At 38.3% G+C, this 20571-nt stretch overlaps 1 protein-coding gene across 1 annotated transcript in view; it reads left to right on the top strand.

Moving 5' to 3' along the window:
- Nucleotides 1-283: 283 nt before the first annotated feature.
- NCAM2 (neural cell adhesion molecule 2) overlaps nt 284-20571 on the top strand; it is a 268781-nt gene continuing 248493 nt past the window's right edge. The window contains exon 1 of the mRNA XM_077790949.1: nt 284-472. Within this exon, the coding sequence (XP_077647075.1) occupies nt 421-472 (52 nt within the window). The 5' untranslated portion in view covers nt 284-420. The remainder of the gene's footprint in view (nt 473-20571) is intronic.

Here is a 20571-nt window from a genome sequence, read left to right as displayed (position 1 = left end):
GGGATGCAGGGGGGGATGCAGGATGGGATGCAGGGGGGGATGCAGGGGGAGATGGAGGGTGGGATGGAGGGTGGGATGGAGGGTGGGATGCAGGGGGGGATGCAGGGGGGGGATGCAGGGGGGGATGCTGCGGTCCCGCTGCCGCCTCTGAGAGCGGCGGAGGAATCTGCGGGAGTGCGCTCGCCGCGGTGGCGGGTGCGTGTGCGGCGGAGGGATCGCCGGCCCGCCGTGCGCCCGCCCCCTGCGCGGCGGCGCGGCCCCGCCGATATAGCGCGGCGCGGGAGGCGCGGCCGGCACTTGGCGAGCGGCGCTCCGCGGGTGCGGGGCTGCGCGGGCAGCGGCGGCGGCAGGAGCAGGGTTTGCCCGGGCTGGCCGAGCATCCTCCGACTTGGAACTGTCCACCGGCGAGAGCTCCTGAACATGAGCCTCCTGCCTCTCTACCTGCTCGGATTGCTCCTCAGTAGCGGGCAAGGTAGGAGCGGGCTGCTTTTTTTCCTTTTTTTTTTTTTTTTTTTTTTTTTTTTTCCTTTTAATTATTATTCTTACCTATGCTGTTCACCCGCTCAAATTAACGGAAAAGAAACGGAGAAAAAAAATTAAAGCAATGCATTATCCTGGAACCAAATTAAGAAGGACTTAAAACTTCATCGTCCACCTTTTTATTTTTCGTTTCAGTCTTCAAGAGGTATTATGTATGAGGAGGAAAAAAAAATCTGGACTGTGCTAAATGCACTTTGCATAGGATTTTGCCTTTTTTTTTTTTTTAATTTGTGCACGATAAATATATGAGAGAGATGAAGCGATTACACAAAATCTGCCGAGCACCGGTCTTTAAAATGCGCGTCTGCCCGTGGGGAAGGCGGTATGAGCTTCGTTCTTAGGGAGCAGGGAGAAGTGCTGGCGGTAGAGTCCGTGAGAAACCTGAAGTCTCCCTGTCGGGATTTCTCCTCCCTGGAAGACCCTTCCCTCGCTCTGCCGGGACACCGAGCCGGGGCTCGGGGGTGGCGCGGAGGGGAGGGCGCTGTCGGGGCCGCGGGGCTGTGCAGGTGCGGAGCCCCGGTGCCGCGGAATACACCGCGGGGGCAGGTGTGTGCGGGGCGGCGGGGCGCGCCGGGCTGGCGCCTTCGGGCACAACCCTCCTTTGCATAGGCATATATTGTGTGTGCATAGATTTATACATATATATATATATGTTTATATATATGTTTATATATATGTTTATATATATATACATACGTACAGTGCTTCGAGAAACGCGGACTCAAGGGTTGTGGTGCGGCCACGGGGTTTGGTTTGTTCTCTAGGGCTGACATATATATGCAGCTATTTATTTGCTTATTTTTGGATGCCCGCTGCGTGTTTACTTAAGGATTTGTGCTCCTGGAAGAGACTGTGCGGGAAGGGGAGCCGGGAGGGGCGCAGCCGCTGGGTGATGGATGAACCACCGCGCTCTTTGGAAACTGTTCGGGCAAGTTCCCGGCGTCCGGCCGGGGCGCTGAGCCGAGCGGAGCTGTCCCTGCCCCCGCTCCCCATTCCCCTGTGGGGGGCTGCGTTCCCTGCACCTGAGCGGGTGGGCGGCGGCCCCATTTCCTCAGGAGGTTTTAGGGAGGAATAAACCCCACCCAGCCCAAACGCCCCAGCGGGATGGCAGCGGCGGCGGCGGGGCCGGCCCCGGGCCGCGCTGCCGCCGCCGGGCACCAGGGGGCGGCCGAGCTCCACGGCGGCGCCGGGAGCGCCCGGGACGGGAAGGGCTGGATGTGACACCCAGGGTGCCCCGTGAGGGCTGGATGTGACACCCAGGGTGCCCCGTGAGGGCTGGATGTGACACCCAGGGTGCCCTCTGAGGGCTGGATGTGACACCCAGGGTGCCCCGTGAGGGCTGGATGTGACACCCAGGGTGTCCTATGCAAGGCTGGCCAGGGCTGGATGTGCCACCCAGGGTGTATGTGTCACCCAGTTTGTCCTGTGCAGGGCTGGATGTGTCACCCAGGGTGTGTGTCACCCAGGGTGTCCTGTGCAGGGCTGGATGTGTCACCCAGGGTGTTTGTGTCACCCAGGGTGTCCTGTGCAGGGCTGGATGTGTCACCCAGTTTGTCCTGTGCAGGGCTGGATGTGTCACCCAGGGTGTCCTGTGAGGGCTGGATGTGACACCCAGGGTGCCCTGTGAGGGGCTGTCAAGGGCTGGATGTGTCACCCAGGGTGTATGTGCCACCCAGGGTGTCCTGTGAGGGCTGGATGTGTCACCCAGGGTGTATGTGCCACCCAGGGTGTCCTGTGAGGGCTGGATGTGTCACCCAGGGTGTATGTGCCACCCAGGGTGTCCTGTGAGGGCTGGATGTGTCACCCAGGGTGTATGTGTCACCCAGGGTGTCCTGTGAGGGCTGGATGTGTCACCCAGTGTGTCCTGTGTGGGGGCAAAGAGATTTGTCGCGCTTAAGGACGGAACGGGGGGTCAGGCATGATGCCTTGAGGTACCAAGAACCGCAGCTGCGAAGGTCTCCTTCCATGCATCTTGGCTAAACCTGGCACCATCCAGGAGGGTTTTTTTTTGGCGACAATTAGTAAAAAATTTCTACAGAAAATGCTTCCCTGCTTTTGCCACCTCGGGGTGAGCTGGGGAGGTCTCTGAGGAGCAGCGTTTTGGGAACGCTCCAAAGGCTTTCGGTACAGCTGGGATGGCAGAGGAGGAGAGTGGCAAAGCTTCCTACAGGATTTTTTCATTGATCCACCTGGGCGTAATGATGTGGAATACGACTCCTCCAAAAGGAGGAAGGGTAGAAAGCGACTTTGTGAAGTGTGATTTCTGCAGCGTGGGAAGATTGCATAGTTTAGGTATCTTACTATCTCAAATGTCAGGAGATAAATAATGGAGTGAAATTACAGATGCTATTAAACCGAGTTTTAAAAATTATAGGATATGTGTGAGGGGGATGGAAAGAAGAGGAAGAAAGCTGAATAAACCTAATATTGATAGTAAGTTATTTCCTTCCATTTAAAGAAACAGTTCCATTTTATTCTTTCTAATAAAGGAAGGGAATTTCATTGGCAGAGTACAATTTTTGTTAACTGACTGTAGGAGTAGCAAAAACATGCAGCCTCAATCCACAACAGGGCATAGTAAATGGGAATGGAAGAACATCTGCATATGGAAAATATGCCCATTTAGGTTGCTAGGGAAGAGACATTTTCTACAGTGGTGTTTGGGGGGGAGTTTATTATTTTTAATTTTAATGAGCATTATTGAAGTGATGGATTTATTGTATTTTTTTTTTAACCCTACCTTGAAGTAATCTTGCAAATTTCTTGTTGTGAGTCAAATGATTTGAGAGGCTATTCCAAAAACTCTCTGGATATTTTTTTTTTTTTGGGAATGCAGTGGTGAGGAACACTTACATCATCAAATGAAGATTGTGGCCCTTGTGAGGGTTACTTTTTTGTTTGTTTTTAAGAAAGACATTATTATGTGAGTATTAAGTGATTATTACTTTTTAGACAGTTTGGATGGCTAAGAAAAAGTCAGTAACTACATTTGGATCATTGGCTTTGGAAACCGTGAAACTCTTAGGTTCAGGATTTATATTCTGAAGTGAATAGCTGCAGTAGATTTTATGAAGAATGACTGAAGCCTTTTCTTTGAGAAGTGCAGTGTTTAAGACTGGAAAGAGGGAACTGTGCTGCATTTGTTCTGTTCCAGAAAATCAGAGCAGTCGGAGAACCAGTAGCAGACAGCCACCCCCTCCCCCAGCCCCTTACGTTAAGAGCTTATGAATGTCATAATTATCTACCAGGGCCAAATATTCCCTCTCCTAATTTCATCACAAGGGAGGAGTTTAACTGGCAGTGTTATTATGCTCAAACAAAAGGATTTTTTTCTTAACATTTCAAAGCTGTCCAGACAATTTATCGAGCTTGAATTAGCTTTGCTTTAACAAAAATTGAAACAAAACACACACACAGCCTCTCCACCATACCACAAACCAAAAAAAGTGCATACTGCACTCTGCAAATATGCCTTTTAAGACAGGTAGTGATAAATAAAGTTTCCTTGGTTTTTACCAGTGTCTGGGGACACTGACTTGCAGTGGATGAAATAGACATCTTCCCAAATTGTAAAATCCTATTTTATCACCACTCTGCATAATACACATTTCTTTAGGTTGGCTCATTTTTTTTTTTTTAAAGTTCCACTAGAAAATGTTTTTTCTTGTGGAATTTAATATATTTTGTGCTCATCCAGGACATTTATAGGGGTGAGTATGTAGTGCTTCAACTTACTTCTTTTCACTGCTTTGGTATGAAGTTTCTTCTTGTTTTTTGTGGAGTGTTTCTCTTTACAAGTGCTTTAAAGGGACTGGTTGTTAATAAGGAACTTTCTCCCAGAGAAATGCCAGCATGTATGTCTTATTCACTAATAGTCTGGAATCCTGTTTTTTTCTGCTTCTTGTGTAGTGAACCCATGCCATTTGGAATTTTTGAAATCATTGATTTTGCTTACTGGATTAAGTGGAACTACTATTTTACTCTGATTGTACACTGAAATCTGAAGGATATCCTGAGACTTCAACTAGACATTTTCCACCAGTTGATTTGTACAACTGCATAAAGATTAAAATACAGCTGTTATCTTTCCTTCTTGTTTTCACCCTTCTAAAACAAAGAAAGATCTGACAAAATCATGTTTGATTTTTCTATTTTAGGCTATGTTCTCCTCTTCAGGTAAATATGAGAATCAAAATATCTGCCTGAAAATATATCTGAACTGATGAGGAGTTATGAAATATTGACTTAAAAAGAGGTAGATGAGAAATGTGTAGAGAGCTTTATTTCATGCACTCTCATACAAATGGAATTATAGATACTTATATCATTTGCAGTAACTCTAAATTGTGAAACATATGAATGATAAAGTCATAGACATTGAGCTTTAAAGTTTTAGAGGTTGAATAGCACTTTTTTTTTGAATAGGGCTTTTCCTCTTACAGCACAACACATTAATTTACTCATTATTTTTATCTGTGGAAATGCTGTTGGATTGTTAAGACTAATTTTATTATTTGCCTTTCATGGCCACCTTCTTCAACAAATATTATGAGAACAAATGCAGTATTTGTTTGCCCTTTCACTGACCTTTTCTTTGAGGCACCTTTCACAAATGGTTCATGTTTACCTACGATTTTCTTTCAATTTACTCCAGTAATCCCACAGTTACATTCAGCACATGCCATTTGATTCCAGTGCTATTGAGTCAAGTTAATATGACATTTTGGGAAACACATGTTTTAACTTCACTGTAATTTGTGTCTGTGAGTTGGTAATCTATTCTTGAAAGAGTAGGATATGAACTTCTTCAGGTAAAGAATCTGGATAATGACTGGTATTCAGGATTTAAACCATTTATTTAAACTAATTCATGGAAGATGTTTGATTTGTTTGCTTGGGGGGTTTTTTTTGGTTGTTTTTTTTTTTTTTTTGTGGGGTATTTTGTTCTTTGTTTTAATTATTTTTTTAGCATACACATTTGCCTTAAGAAATAAGGCCACTATACTTGATAATTGATTACATGTATCCTGAAGTTCTTCAGGTCATTTGAATCTCATATTCAATGTCTCTTCGAATTCAGGAATAGGAGAGACTGCAGGAAAAACTTACTGATAACCTGAGGTATTCAAATCTGGAGGCTTGCTGGAGTCTTATAGACTAGATCCAGGCCTATTGGCAACTTATATTTTAACAGCAGTTTTTATTTTGACCTAAGTAATTAATCATGGCCTAATTCTGATGTAGTGTCATGGCTTCCCCCTTGGTGTATTTAATGGCTTTGTAGTTTAGGTATTTGATTAGAATATTCAAATTTTGTTAAGTAGTTTAAAGCTCAGAATAATTTTTAGTATTAAATAGGGCATTCAGAACATTACTTGCTGCTACTTCAAGAATTTGAGGATACCCAGCTTCAGTGATGTAATTCTGCATTGTTTAACAAAATATTTTTATTGCTTTTGTAGCTCAGTTCCTTTTAAAATTGTTTGAACATGTTCGTATATTTTTAAAGGCTATGAGGAAACAAAAGAGTTAACTTAAGAAAGCAAGATACTCTTCAGATGCCTTTTGTTATGCATCTTTAATGGGGTGTCTTCAAAAATAAAGGTAACAAGGTTCTTATTTTTATTACATGCCTGAATTTTTGTGTTATTTGTTATCTATTTATTGATGATATCATTAAATGGAGAAGACATTTTCTGATTTGTTTTGCTATAGATGAGCAGAGAACCTACCTTTGAATTTATTGAATTGAAAAAAAGAAGAAAAACAGGGAGAGTCATTTATCTGGTTACAGCTATTTGTGGTGACATATTAGGTTATTAAAATCCTTGTGTACTGGAAAAGAAATACATGTAAGTGTTAATAAAAAGTTGTGTGGAAAGGACACAAAGAATACAAGCATCAACAATGTTAGACATCCTTGTGTTCACAAGACTGAAAAGCCTTTGAGTGCCCTGCATTTGAGTGGATCCATGGAAGCACTAAACCAGAGGCTTATTCTTAGCAGGAATCCTTTGATTCCAGTGGGTTCACTGGAGTGTGTGAAAGTGTCTCTTGAAATGGCAGGAAGTCACCAGCATTTATTTTTGAAATAGCATGAGATAGGCAACACTGTCCATTTATGCTGCTGTTATGATTTAGGAAATTATGATTAACAGGAAATTTCTCTTTGCATTTGTGCATTAGCAGCTGGATCATTAATGAAGGCTTGGGAGTAATCGCCTGAACTGCAAGTCTAATGATCTACTGCAGAATGAGATATTTATAATGTAGTACTTGGATATTAAGATATCTGTGAATATTGCCATTTGGGAGGCACTAGAACAGGATTCACACAGGAGCTGTGAATCCTGTGCCTGGGATTGCTCAAGTCCAGGTTGAGTGGAGCTCTGAGCTAGCTGGTCTAGTGGAAAGTGTCCCTGCCCATGACAGTGGGGTTGGAATGAGATGATCTTTAAAGTCCCTTCCAAGCTGAGCCATCCTATGATTGTAGCCAAACTCTGCTAATTCTAGTCATAACAAACAAGCCATTGACTTAAGTTTGTATTTGTATGAGAGACAAGAAGGACCAGTTCTTAAAAAGCATTTATTTTACTGTCTCAAATAGATAAAGCTGGGAAAGAAGGTGACAGTAAAGTGTATCAACTAAGAATTCATTGCACAGTTTCTGCCTATTTAAGAAGAATGCTAAAAACTTGCAGCCAAACACCTGCTGATGTGTTTTACCTGCTTCCTGCCTCTTCTGGAAAAGAAAAAATGCAGTTCTTTGGTTTCATCTGCTCTTTAATGTGGTGTTTAAAGATCAAAGAGAAAAGGATGAAGAGAACAAGTGTTTCTGGAACCTGGAGATCTACTAACCAAGAGTGTAATGTGTTACCAGTTTCCATGGTCCAAACATAATGTTGTCTGAAATATCCAGTTTCTGGGTGGATAACATCCAGATAAAACTGGGAAGCAGCACTACTATGGAGGTTTTGTCAGCCTCTTTAGTAGTCCTGCCTATCATCACTGAAATAAATTTCCTCTTAACTGTACAAGTTCCTTCATAAACTAGCTTTCCATAAAAAGCATAGATCTTTGATATGTTAATTTATGTTCATTTAAGATGTAGTGGTTCCTGGTAAAAGAAAAAAAAAGAGAGGTAAATACAAGTGGCTCATTTTCATTTTGCTGAGTTAAATTTTTTCTCCTTACAAAATTTCTATTGTGACTTTAGAAGGCTGCACTGGTTTTCATTTGGTGTTCTAACTATCTGAGTAGTATTGCTAAGCAGTGGACAGAGGTTGATGAATAACCTCATAATTCAGCAATAGTCAGGTCTGTAGCTTATGAGTAACTTAAAAGGACACAAATGAAATTTTTATTTTCAAGATGATGTTTACCATTAGCTAATACTAAACTGATGGTTTGCATTGCAGTTGTAGTCTAAGGAACAATACCAGCTATCATCCAAAATTCATACTTGGAAATCACCCAAGTAGTCATTGTCCTGACCCCTTTGCCCAAGAGGTGCCATTTGGAGCATAGTATGAATTCAGATTTAAAACACTCATTGCCAGCAATTTTCTTGCTACTAAAAGATGTTGCACCAGATTCAGTCAAGCTGCAAGTAATTTCAAACCCATTAACTTTGTAGACCTTTCTGCTGCAGCTGAATTTGGCTTGCATGAACTCTGGTCCATGGTTAAAATAATAAAGTATTTTTAAAAAGAAACACAAAGATGTGATGCAGATAGATATAAATAGGAGGGAAGAGGTAATCTTGCCTCTTACAAACAGTTGCTTTAACTGATGATACTTTTCTTTTTTGTAACAGGATATATGTAATCAAGGTGCAATTGTATTGTGTTAATATTAAGACATTGTTTTTTTAATTAGTCAAAGCAGATCCAATTTAGTTGATTTATGGGGAAGAAGATAGCAAACAAAGATATATTAAATGTACTGGAAGCCAGTTATCTGGAGTATCATAATACAGCATTTTTTAAGAAGTTCTTGAACAAACCATACTCATAAACTAATGTGCTTACTGGATCAGAAAAAGATTGATGTACTCCAGTGACCTCAACAGAGACTCAAAGCAGGAGTCATAAAGGAACAAGTAAGTACAGAAAAGGAAGACTGTGATACTTCTGTCAGTGCACCTACAATGTTCAGGGAAATGTCAGGTTATATCTGTGTGATCTTCCTTAACAATCTTAGCAGATCTTTGTTGTGTGAATTTGTTCTTAAATCTGCCGGTACTTTGATCTGCTTTGTACAAAGTGTCAACAACTTACACAAGAGAAAAAGAAGTCTGAAAAAATAATGTTCAGCCCTTTAATTGTGGTGCTGTAAGTAGTGGAGTCTTACAATTTCCTTACTTGACTCTTCTGTGGCATCAAAGTTGCACATAACTGAGAAGCTGCCAATCTTATGTGATGGACTCAGAACTACATGTTATATTCATGGGCTTTCCAGTGAATTATTTTTTTTTTTACTTAGTAGTCAGTTCCCTAATTTTTTAAGCATTTTATTTTCCTACCCTTTTGGTAATGGTTATTTTAATAATTAAAAAAAAAGTAATGTGAAGTACTTGAATTTTAAGCTGACCTGCATCAGGTCAATTAAAAAAAAAAACCTCCAGTGTTTCTAAGTATCTCTTTTGCAGTATAGTCAGTGTTGCAAGTTGTGTCCCTTACGAGGAGGTCAGGGTTAAAACTGGCCTAGCAGTAATCTTGGTGAAATAAATGCTGAGAGATTTGATAGCTAGAAAGATGATTCCTGGGGATAAGCATATGGAAAGAGCAGAGATACAGTAAAACAAACCTTGATACACCAGTAAATGGATATAGAATGATTTAAAAACAAAACAACCAACACTTCAGGATGAAAATTAATTTCTGACCAAAAAAGCAGTGACTCTGTAGCATACGAACAGGAGGGAAGAAGTATTGTTAGTCTTAAGATGGCTCAGAATCATAGAATATCCTGAGTTAGAAGGGACCCACTATGATCACAGTATCCAACTCCTGGCCCTGTGCAGGAGACCCCAACAATCCCACCACGTGCCACAGACATTGTCCAAGTGCTGCTTGAGCTCTGTCAGGTTTGGTGCTGTGGCTGCTTTCCTGGGCAGCCTGTTCCAGTGCCCAGTCACCATTTGTGTGAAGAACCCTTTCCTGATACCCATCCTAAACCTCCCCTGACACAGCTTCAGACCATTCCCTTGGTGTCACTGCCACCACAAACAAGAGATCAGTGCCTGGACCTCATAAGGAAATTTTAGGTGCAATGAGGTCTCCCCTCAGCCTTCTCTGCTCCAGGCTGAACAAACCAAGTACCCCCAGATGTTCCTCCTATGGCTTCAGACCCATCACTATCCTCAGTGTTCTCTATTGGATGTTCTCTAATATAATAATTCCTATATTGAGGTAGCCAAAACTACATGCAGCTCTTAGAGAAAGGCTGTATCAGTCCTTACAAAGTGCAGCCTTAAATTTCTTTGCATTTATTTGATTTTAAAGATTATTTTAGTAATCATAGAGAATTGCAAAGACAGCATCACACAATATTTAAACCTGGTTTTTGCTAATCACCTGAATGATCTAGTATGAGGGATCTCTGTTTTGCATCAGAATTTTTGTTTTTTTTGCTTTCTCTTTGGTTTTTTGTTCCTGAATGCTAATATTGTAAATCTTGCCTTATTCATCTTGGAATTTAAGATGAATTCTATCCAGTTGGGCATTGCTGTCTGTAATAAATGCAGCAATTCATGTGCTCCTGTGCTTTTTCTCTTGGGAAGCAATACCCAAGAGAGTTAAGCAAAAGCTAATGCTAACTTTTCCCAGTGGGGTCTGTCTGTAGCATAATATGAATGCCACATCTCCAGACTTTTATTTTCTTTTATTTTAAGAAAATGGTGTTATGTGAGATGAGTTCTGCTAACAGAATTGTGCACACCCTGCAGCCACGGAACTCCCACTGAAGTCAAGTGTTTCAAGAGTTTACTGATTGCACTTTTCAGGGTCTGATTGAAGTTTTCAGGAGCTGTATAAATTCCATATGAGTATGTGGGAATTTTGATTCAGTGAAGAACAGAAAAATCAAGCTCTAACTTTGCGTGTTTAAGTAGTGGGCATGTTTATAAGTAGTGCTGAAAAAGTGTGGGGCTAATCCAAGAGCATGGAAGAACTGGAAATGAAAGGGGTGTTCTGGTGTGCCAGATTCTATTCAAGAAATAAAGTGCAAGACACAAAAAGCATATTTTTCTCTGTGCTTTTTAATAATAAATCCAAAGATACATTGTAAATATTCTAAACTATTGATTTAATTGCTTCTCTCTGGGAACATATACAAAAATTGCAATTAACCATCATGGTCATTTAGCTATAGCCCAGGCTATAACTGTGTTGGGAAGTTTAGCATTCTGTATGAAAATTCATCACTTGGTTTTGCTTGAGTTTTTGAGAGTTTTGATTTACTTGTTTGTTTTGGTCTGTGGCTTTGTGACACTGGTCAAAATTGTTCTTTAGTCGTTCAGTATTCAGGTCATGCCTGCAGGTCTGTAAGTGCCACTGTCTGAGCAATCAGATGTTCTAGAGACTTGTGCCAGTTTATGGCAATTCCACACATTGGGTTCAACAGCTTTTAGCATTTAGTCAAAATAAGCCTTTCCAGCACCTGTGCATTGCTTTTCTGTGAATTAGAATTCTGTCTTTGCATTATAGAGCCTGTGAATGTAAAAAAATTATGTTGCTGGGTTTGAGAACTCTCTCAGAGGTGGTGTCTTCTATACAGTTCTGCTAAACTTATGGTAGACTTACTCTGATTTTACCATTCTTGGAAGTTTATAGAATTCTGTTTACTGTCATGGTAGTGATTTTCAGTTCTGTGAGTGCATGGCCTCTGTATGTGCTGCTAATTTTAAAAAGAATTTTGATCTTGCATTCAAATGTATGTATAATTTGCAAATAGTAGTTTAAATCAAAAGATTCTTATCTGTGTTCTAAAATCTCAGGAATCACCCATTTCACTCTGTGTAGCCCTTTGTGCCACACTCTGACAGCCTTTTATTTATTTTTTTTGTGGTCCTAGGTACATGAATGAACACTCTATCTGCTGCATAAAAGAGCAGATATGGCTGGGGAGACTTAAATAAAGACTACAAATGGTGATGAAAAGAAACAGACTTATCTGTGAATCATGTATTTTGCATTTTTAGTTACATATGATCTGATTTAGGAAGAAACCAAACAAACACAATTAAGCAATCTCAGAAAGCATCCTTTTCCAGGGAAAAGCCCTTCGGCTGTTAGATGGAGTTCTGATTATTTTTCCTCTGTGCTCATTTTAAAACAGGACAGATAACTGTAGCCAGTGAGTGTACCACAAAATTAAAAGATTAAAAGAAAGATTTTACCATCATATAAATATTAAAAGCTATTCTAAGGAAATTTTATTCTTTTTTTAGTGTGATTAGTGAATGTTGATGTTTTGTTGCACCTTAAATATGTTTGTGACTATTTTCCAGACTGTGAAGCTCACTGAGGAGTATTTTCAAAGGTTTTTAGATAATCTTAGTCTTTAGATATGTAAGTCAATGGAAGGTAGCACTGCAGAAAAAACCATTTCTATCCATAACTACACCAACTCTTTCTTGTGATCTGCAGATACTAAACAAGTAGCATCCCTATCTGTCTTCCTGTAGAAAATCCTGTTTCTACAGTGATGGTCTGTTTTTACCTATGAAAATGACTGAATTATCTAATTACTTTTATGAACATTTGATCAAAACAGTGTTGTAACAGGGGGGAGATGGGAAACTCAAGCAGTACAGAAGGAGAAACCCTGAGTGTTTGTTGAAGGTTGATGTTCTCCTCCAACGAGAAATGTTTCTTGGTCAATGGTGGAGGTTTTCTGGGTTTTTTTGTTTGTTTGGATGTTTGGGGGTTTTTTTATGTGTTTTTTTTTACTGTCTTGTTTTCATTTTTTAATGGGTAGGGCTGCTAAAACAAAGTGTTTGGTTTTCATAGTTCAGAGGTGTTTTTAATAGAATCATAGGAGTATTTAGATTGTCAAAGACCTTTAAGTTTATCAACCATCAACCCAGAATCACCATCATGTTGACCACTAAACCATGTGCTCTGCCATATTCACACATTTTTTGAGTGCTTCCAGAGATGGTGACTCCACCACTTTCCTGGGAAGTCTGTTTCAGTGCTTTACAACCCCTGTAATGATTTTTTTTTCCTAACGAAAGCATCACATAAAGTCTCACATAGCACTCATAAGACTGGAAGACATTCCCTGCTCTTAAAATTCTGTTACCTGATATTTTTCTGAAATTTGATCCTAAAAATAGCTGCACGTGTCTATGACAAAGAATTACTAAAACAGCAGAAATGAGAATATAAGCTTTTCTAAGCAGCTGTAAGGAAAAAACTGCACAGTGAAGCAAAAGCTACTTTTCACAGTAAACACTTTTGTACAAAAAAATATTGCATTGTCAGTCTGGGTTCAATGGTTCTTGAAATACCTTTGTGTAAGGTTTAATTCCTATCTAAATAAATATTTGGTTATTTTGTCTGGGTTTTGCTTTTTTTGTTGGAATGGGGTTTTTGGGATGTTTTTGAGTGGTTTTCAATTTTTTTTGTTGCTATAGTATAAAAATACTTTTTCTACCATCTTACAAGAATTAGAATATGAATGAAGTCATGCTGTTATGGGTATTTTCTTCCTTAATTGATGAGAAATTAAATATAAAGAAGCTTTGAGAAAAGTCAGAGTCCATCAGGAATCCAGAATTGCACCAGCTATTTTGATTTAATTTCAATGTTTTAACAGTCATCCTGCTTTTATTTTATTATGTGATACAGAGTCCAAACTGACATGAAAACATGTACTGATTGTAAATTGGATTCACTGTTGTTCTTTGGTGCTTGCTTGTTGATTCCAGAAGCTCTGTCTCAAATGGATCTGAACTGAGGCTGAAATGTTTGGTGGACTTGGTTTGGCATTTTTTGGAATCCTAGGAAGTACCTCTCAGAAGTCTTTATTTAAATCTGAAGATTAATGAGGGGAATGCTTAGTGGTTCTCTTTAAGAAATTAGGGAATTAAAATAAAAATGTGCTTTTTGGTGTGAAAATATGTTGCTGGGGGGAGGGAGGGAAAGAGGAATACAAACAAAAAAGCCCAGCACAAAGTAAAAAAACACCCTAATGTGCTTGAAAACAACCTGTAAGTCATGTATTTAGAGGTTTATGTTCCCCTCTCACGATCCTGACACTGCATCTGACATTCCTTTTTTGTGGTTTTGAAATAAGACTTGTGAGCATGTATCTCTTTGAAGAACTAAACAGAATAACCAAACTGTTTTGCTTCCACAGCCAACCAGGCAATTTTGGTGTTTTAAGCTGGTTGTGAATGCTAGACTAGTCAGGCTTCAGCTGCATGAAATTGGATGAGAAAGATGCTCCAAGTATTAAAATGTTCAGAGCCTGACCATGCTTTTTTCTTCTTTCCTGTAAATTCCATTTATTAAAATTGCCAGACTGGATATCTGTAGTTGTGTTTTTGTGTCTTTTGGGAGTGAAGGTGGACCTGTTTTTGTCTTTCTGAGTTTTGTTTCCATCTCTACCCAGGTGCCTTGGTGTTACACAGCTGCCTTTCTATGATCCACAAACACATTGAAATACACATGCAAAATTAATTACTGCTAATATTAATTTCAAATATAGAAATAGCTAAATAAGTCTATGTATTCAATCATATGTTAATAAATGTTCTAAAAAGGAAATATTGTTATTTAGGCAGGTGTTTTAAGTGAGCAATTTACAGGGTACCAAATGCTGGTGCAGCCCTGTGTAGTTTCTTTAATCCCACAGTAGAAATGGCAAGGGCTCTGGAATGTAGATTGGAATGCACATTCCCTGATCCCTTAAAACAACTGAGAGAACAGAGTAATTAGAGGGGCAAAATTTGTGTCCCTTTCACTGTTTGTACACACATGAGGTTATCTAATGCTGTAAATTGAATTGGCTGTATAAACAGCGGCATAATTTATTTAGAGTCAGGTCTGAAAGACTTGGAAAAGATCAGTGGAAGAACAAAAAGGGGATTGTAAAGAGAAGAGAGGTACAGAGAATGCAGCTGTACTTTTGTACAAGTAACTGATGTAACTCATATATATTGATGTATTTTATTACAGCAGTTTCTTGTGCTTTAACCATTGGCAATGTGGAGACCAGGGGACCCAACATTTCAGTATAAGTTCTAATCTTGTATGAAAATGCATATTTATATCTTAAACCAATCATATTTCATAAATCTATAAAATCAATCACAAGCTCCTGCTGCTGATCTATGAATATCCATCCTTGCACTTCTTCCCAGACAACTTGGAAAAATGACGATGTGCCTTTGAAATGGATATATATAGTTTTTTTCCTCAAACTTCTTTATAACTATTCTGGATGCTGTTCAGTGTACATGCACTTAGTTACTGAAAAGAATGTTTTGGGCAGCTGCCCTGCTTGCAGCCATGGTAATGGCATCAGAGGCACACACACACATTGCCCTGCATTGCTTCTGCAGAGGTCTGGGATACACTGCTCCCCTTGCTCCCCTCCTGGCTTCTGCAGGGTTAAAATAAGACCACGTTTCTGTCTTTCTGTAGGGATTGCTCACATGAGCAAAATATAACTTACACTAACACAAACAAGATAAATTATGATTAAAATTGATAGCATGTACCACTGGAGTAACTCAACAGAAAGTCAGTGCAGCTTGCTCAGAAATACAAGGACTTTTGTGTGTGTGTATAGAATACTTTTAATTTCTCTATTCAGTTGGATCTTTAATAAATATTTTTAGTGTTTCTTATCTTTAATTATTATTTAAATATTTCTTGAAAATGATGTGGGTAACTTAGTAGCATTTATCCTTTTTTTTTACTTTAAGGAAAATGTGGGAGTTTTTCTTACATTTAAATAGGCTCCTTGAGAAGAGCAGCTCTAATTTCATTAGAGGTTAACTTGTTGCATGTAATATGTTCCTTGATTTTTTAAATCTTGCTTGTTGATTTTTACAGACCGAATCTGTCACTTTGGTAAACAAGATGTTTTATTTAATCTCCAGTCTTTAATGCAGCTTTCTGAAAGATGGACCTTTCTGAGTGCAAAGTTCGTTGTCATGTTGCTGGTGCGTGTTTCTGACCAGAATGCAAAGTAGCTGGAATCCATACATTCTTTTTTTCCTGTACTGGGATAGCTGCCAAATCTATGTCAGCAATTAACTTCTGAATGTGTCAGCTGTAACAAATACAGTTCATTGTTTCTTGACTAGTTAACAGCTAGTTTAAAAGGCAGAAACAGCCTCAAATCAAAGAGAAGTACTGTGCATTTTGTATCTAAAATCCTCAGGATTTTAAAACTACTTAAAAAAAAAAAAAAAGAAAATTAAACACTTGTTCTAGAAGGGATTTTTAGGACTTTAAAAGTACTTAGTTGATTCTTCAAGTCAAAATATGCCAGATAACTAGATAACGAAATCATCTGACAAAATTATGGTCAGTTACAGGTAATTTTCAATAAAGGGATATATCACTCAATATCTAAGCTTCTGTTTCTCTCCTGTGTAAAGCAAAACACCAACACCCATTTTCCTCCTTCCTTTTCCCCCACCCTCTCCCAAAAAAATCCTCCACGAAATCTCTCTTGAACTTTTAGAATACAATTTGAGATACCAGTTAGAAAAAAGATATCACAAAGGAAAAAAAAAATTCCAGAGAACCTGACGCTATGGGGATTATGTAAAATGAAGTACAAAATCAGTTTAGAGGAGTGTGATAATAATACTCTTCCTCATCACATATATGCATATTCTTATTATTAATGATTGGGATTTCTAAAGTTTATAGGCTGTTTGCAGAAAGCTACAATAATGTAATATTCATGTTTAGCCTACATTATTTTTGGTAAATTTTCCTCTGCAAGTGAAATGTGAATGAATGGTTTGCTGTGAACATTTAAAAGCCACTGTATCTTTAATCTTTAAGCTTCAAGTAGACCTCTTCTTTTCTAAATTTTAAACCAGTTACGCCAGCAGAAGCATTTTGCTGTTTAAATTGCAATTTTAGTATACATATGACATTTAGTGCTTTCAGTTTCTCTTAAAGGTGTATTTTTTGTATATTTTTGTCTTGTTTAGCTCAGAATGAAGATTTTGGTAGTAACTGAAGACAAAAGGGGTGGTTGTAACAGGTGTTATAATAAATTTCTTGCATAGGAGGGCAGATTCAGTTTTTCTCTTACAGTGGTGGCAGGTGATAAAGCTTTAATGAGATACAAAATTGTTTCATTTTACGAGTTCATTTGAGCACTGTTATTTTTAGATTGCAGCAAGTGAAAGCTTTGGATGTCCTATGAGGCAGAGCAGAGAAGAGGAAGCCATGCAACAACATGTCAGTAATTTACCAAGAGGAGGAAATCTATACTGCTATACACCTATAAAAACCCAGCCAAACAGAAACACCCTCTGGAAAACACAAATTGGGTTCATACTGAGCAGGTGGTTTGAATAAGTGGTTGGCAGCAAGCTAGACTGCTAGGTGAATTTTTAAGTACAAGGAAAGTTGTGGAAGAGTCTACCATTTCTTGAATTCAGTGAAATAAGTTATTTATGGTAAGAGTGAAGTAGGGAGAGAAATGGTCTTTGCATAGCTAGAAATTCCAGACTTTCCATACATATTTGTGAAATGAAATGTTGCCTCTCAACACGCTTCTAGTGATGCAGCCTATAAAGAGAGGATGTAATGAGCAGATTGTGAATCCCAGACTCGTTCCTCCTGCTCTGTGCCACCCCCATGCCCATTCCCATAGTTTCCTTCTTACACGGGAGTTCTCTTATTTCAAAGGACTTTAGGCAATTCTTTTCCTATGCATGAGTCAGAATGTTTTATCTTTGTGATGCATAATTGTCTGTATCTGTAGAACAGGGGTTGTGACTTACTAGCAGGGTTTGTTTGTCCTTAACTAAATGTGCATGGCAGAAAACAGGAGTAGTACAGTCTCTCTTCCTCCACCCTCTCCTTTCTCTTCTCCTTCTCCCTTCTTGTGGGAGACCTGTAAGCCTTGGGAAAAAAGCCAATTTCAGATACCTAAATGAAAAAAATTCTAGTCATTCCCATCTGATTTGCAAACCATCTTTAACTCAAGTTATATGCTTACAGCTCAGATCTTTCTGAAATCTCAACCCCATAATTTCTTGCTCTTACTTTTAGTAACACTTCTTGAGCTTGCTGGTGATGACAGAACACATTCTGAGTTTATCCTATGCATTCTGGAATCCAAGGTCTTTGAAATTTATTTTTGTAATACCAAGATTCTGTAAGGAGGAGAAGGAGGCATTAAAAAGGGCAACAAAAAACTGATGGTAAGGGGTAGTGATAGGAAAATTTTTGAATTTCAAGTCAAAGCCAAAATGAATGAGCAATTTCCATCCCATAATCTTAAATGAAACTGAGGATTCACCAGCAAATTCTGTATTTCTGTATAAAAGATGTCTAGCCTGTCAGTACAGGTTTGCTGCTCTTGCACAAGTAGTGTGTGAGGCTGTATGTGTAACTATAGCCTGTAATCTCATAAATCCGAAAAATATAATTAATTTTATTTAGTTGCACCATTTTTCTATATTTCAATGAAGTCCATTCTTTTAATATTGTTTTCATTTTTTAGGAATAAGTCTTCATGCAAGATAAGAAGGGGTATCAGGACATGTGAGCAAATGCGTTTGTTTACTCAAGAGTGGGGAGGGATATATTTGATGTCTTGAACAATTCAAGAGTGGCAAAGTGGAAGGAAATAGAATTATTCTTTCATTCAAGTATGTTCTTGGTGAAGGAAAAAAATGAATTTGAGCTGACTAAACACCTGAAAATGTAATTATTCTGTCCATAGGAGTGAAGAAAATTGGAACAGTCTTCAAAAAATATTGTATAAAATTAAGTGATTTTAAGAAGGTAAATGGATTTGAGAGTGATGTGGTAGTGGTGTGCCTATAGAAGGACACTAGGATCTTTAACTTAACCTAAAAACCCAGACAATCAGCATTTTTTGGGTAATTTCAGGAATTAAACCTTGAGATTTCTTCTATAAATCTGTATTTGGTAAATTAAAAAATACTTTGAAATTAATTATTTAATACTTAAAATAATCCATTATAAATATTATAATCTGTTTAGGAAATTTTCTAGAATTTTAGGTTTGTAAAATCTGTGCAAGGATTAATCATGCAGTGGGAATCATCTCAGTTTTCACTTCATGTTCTCATTATGGATTAGTGATAATTAAGTCCAAAATTTGAGATGAAAAATAGATAGCATTTCACAAGTGCTATGAAATATGATTGTAGAGTCCATTCCTGTTCACCAAAATAAATGGTTTCTAAATGCTTTGACTTCACAAAATAAGTAGGAATTCTCAAACAGAAGAAGAAACTAGAAGTTATGGCCATTAGGAAAACAGAAGCATTAACATTTTTGAGGAACTGACACAAACTATTCTGGATATGTTTAAAGAAGAATCTGGCATTTAGAGAAGTCATAGCCAAGTAAGTTTTGCCAATTGTTACTGAAAACATTAAATGATCAGTATTTGTACTCTCTGTAGAGGAGACCTTAAAAAATGACTCATCTTGAAGAGAAGAATTTTAATTGTGTCTTTTGTATGTTTTTAAATAATTAATGATAAGATAAATTTCTGCCTTTTTCCTAAGGTTATGTCATTCTTCTATTAAATGTAGTTGTTTTTCCTGGCCTTTCCAGACAGCAAAGAAGGCTGGATACCCATATGCAATGTGAATATTCTCCTAAATGTTCTCTATTTATGGTTTCCATCAATGCTGTGGAAGCAATTTTGCCTAAGAAAAAACCAGAATCATAGTGCCAGAAAATAACTTACATTCAACATGTCAAAGTCTCGTTCCACACATTCCTTGAAAAAGAAATGACAAATGGAAGGAGTCTGTAATGTTTCATATCCTCTCTTATGAAACAGCAGCATCTTTGGCAGGATAGACTTTCAAATTTTGTAATGTAACAGATTTTTTTTTTATCTGTAGTAACTCTGCCATGTAAATCAAAGTTGCTTAGGCCTTAGTTTAAAATGATATCACACTGTCATTTAGATTTTAAGATTTACCACAAAAAAAGATATGCAATATTGGTCACATTTTTTAATCGGATGCATCTGATGCATATTGGTGTAATCAATGCAGGAAAGAAATTTATGCCACTACTAATGTTCAGTTCATATTATTTGGAAGTATATCAAACTAGCCATGTATATGTTAAAGTACATAATTTATTTGTAGTTACAGTTTGTGGAAGACGCTATTTTCCAGTCCTTTATTCCCAGTTAAATCCTGTTTACCACCTAATAATTGCTTGAATGTGTTTTCTTTGATCATAAATCTTGGACCCTTGTATTCCATCAGAAAACATGGGAGATACTTCATGAGGTACACAAGCTCACACAGATTTAGAAGATACTAATTTCTTCTTTCTTCCATGTAGCTGCTCTTGCAACTTTCTATACGTATTATTCTAGTATTTAACACAGCCTGATTGTTCTTCGGTTTTTGGAAACACCTGGTTTCAATTTCTGGTTTATGTTCAAATGCTCTTCCAGTCTCACATCAAATCATTAAATGGCATCATAACTCCAATTTAATATGTCCTTAGTTGATACATCTCATTAATGATTCCATATTAGAACAAAAGCTTTAGCTTTTTGCAAAACACCAACCACAGGATTTCCACCTGTATTCCCTAAATAGGTTTGACTAAATGCATTTCAGTGAGAGGCTTGTAATTTAGAAATAAAGCATTTATTTTAAAAAAACACCTCTGAAACAAACTTCACTTTGCTACTTTATTCTTCATTTTACAACATAATATCTTGTGTCAGAGGAATATAAATTAATCAACTTAAAATATTTGTGCTGTGGTTTTTTTCTTTGCTTGCAACGTCTTAGTTCTATGTTTTCAAAAA

The sequence above is a fragment of the Lonchura striata genome, chromosome 2, assembly GCF_046129695.1.
Source record: "Lonchura striata isolate bLonStr1 chromosome 2, bLonStr1.mat, whole genome shotgun sequence".
Classification (NCBI taxonomy): domain Eukaryota; kingdom Metazoa; phylum Chordata; class Aves; order Passeriformes; family Estrildidae; genus Lonchura; species Lonchura striata.
The sequence above is the reverse complement of the archived record's forward strand: the minus strand, read 5'-3'. Positions and strand labels throughout refer to the sequence as shown.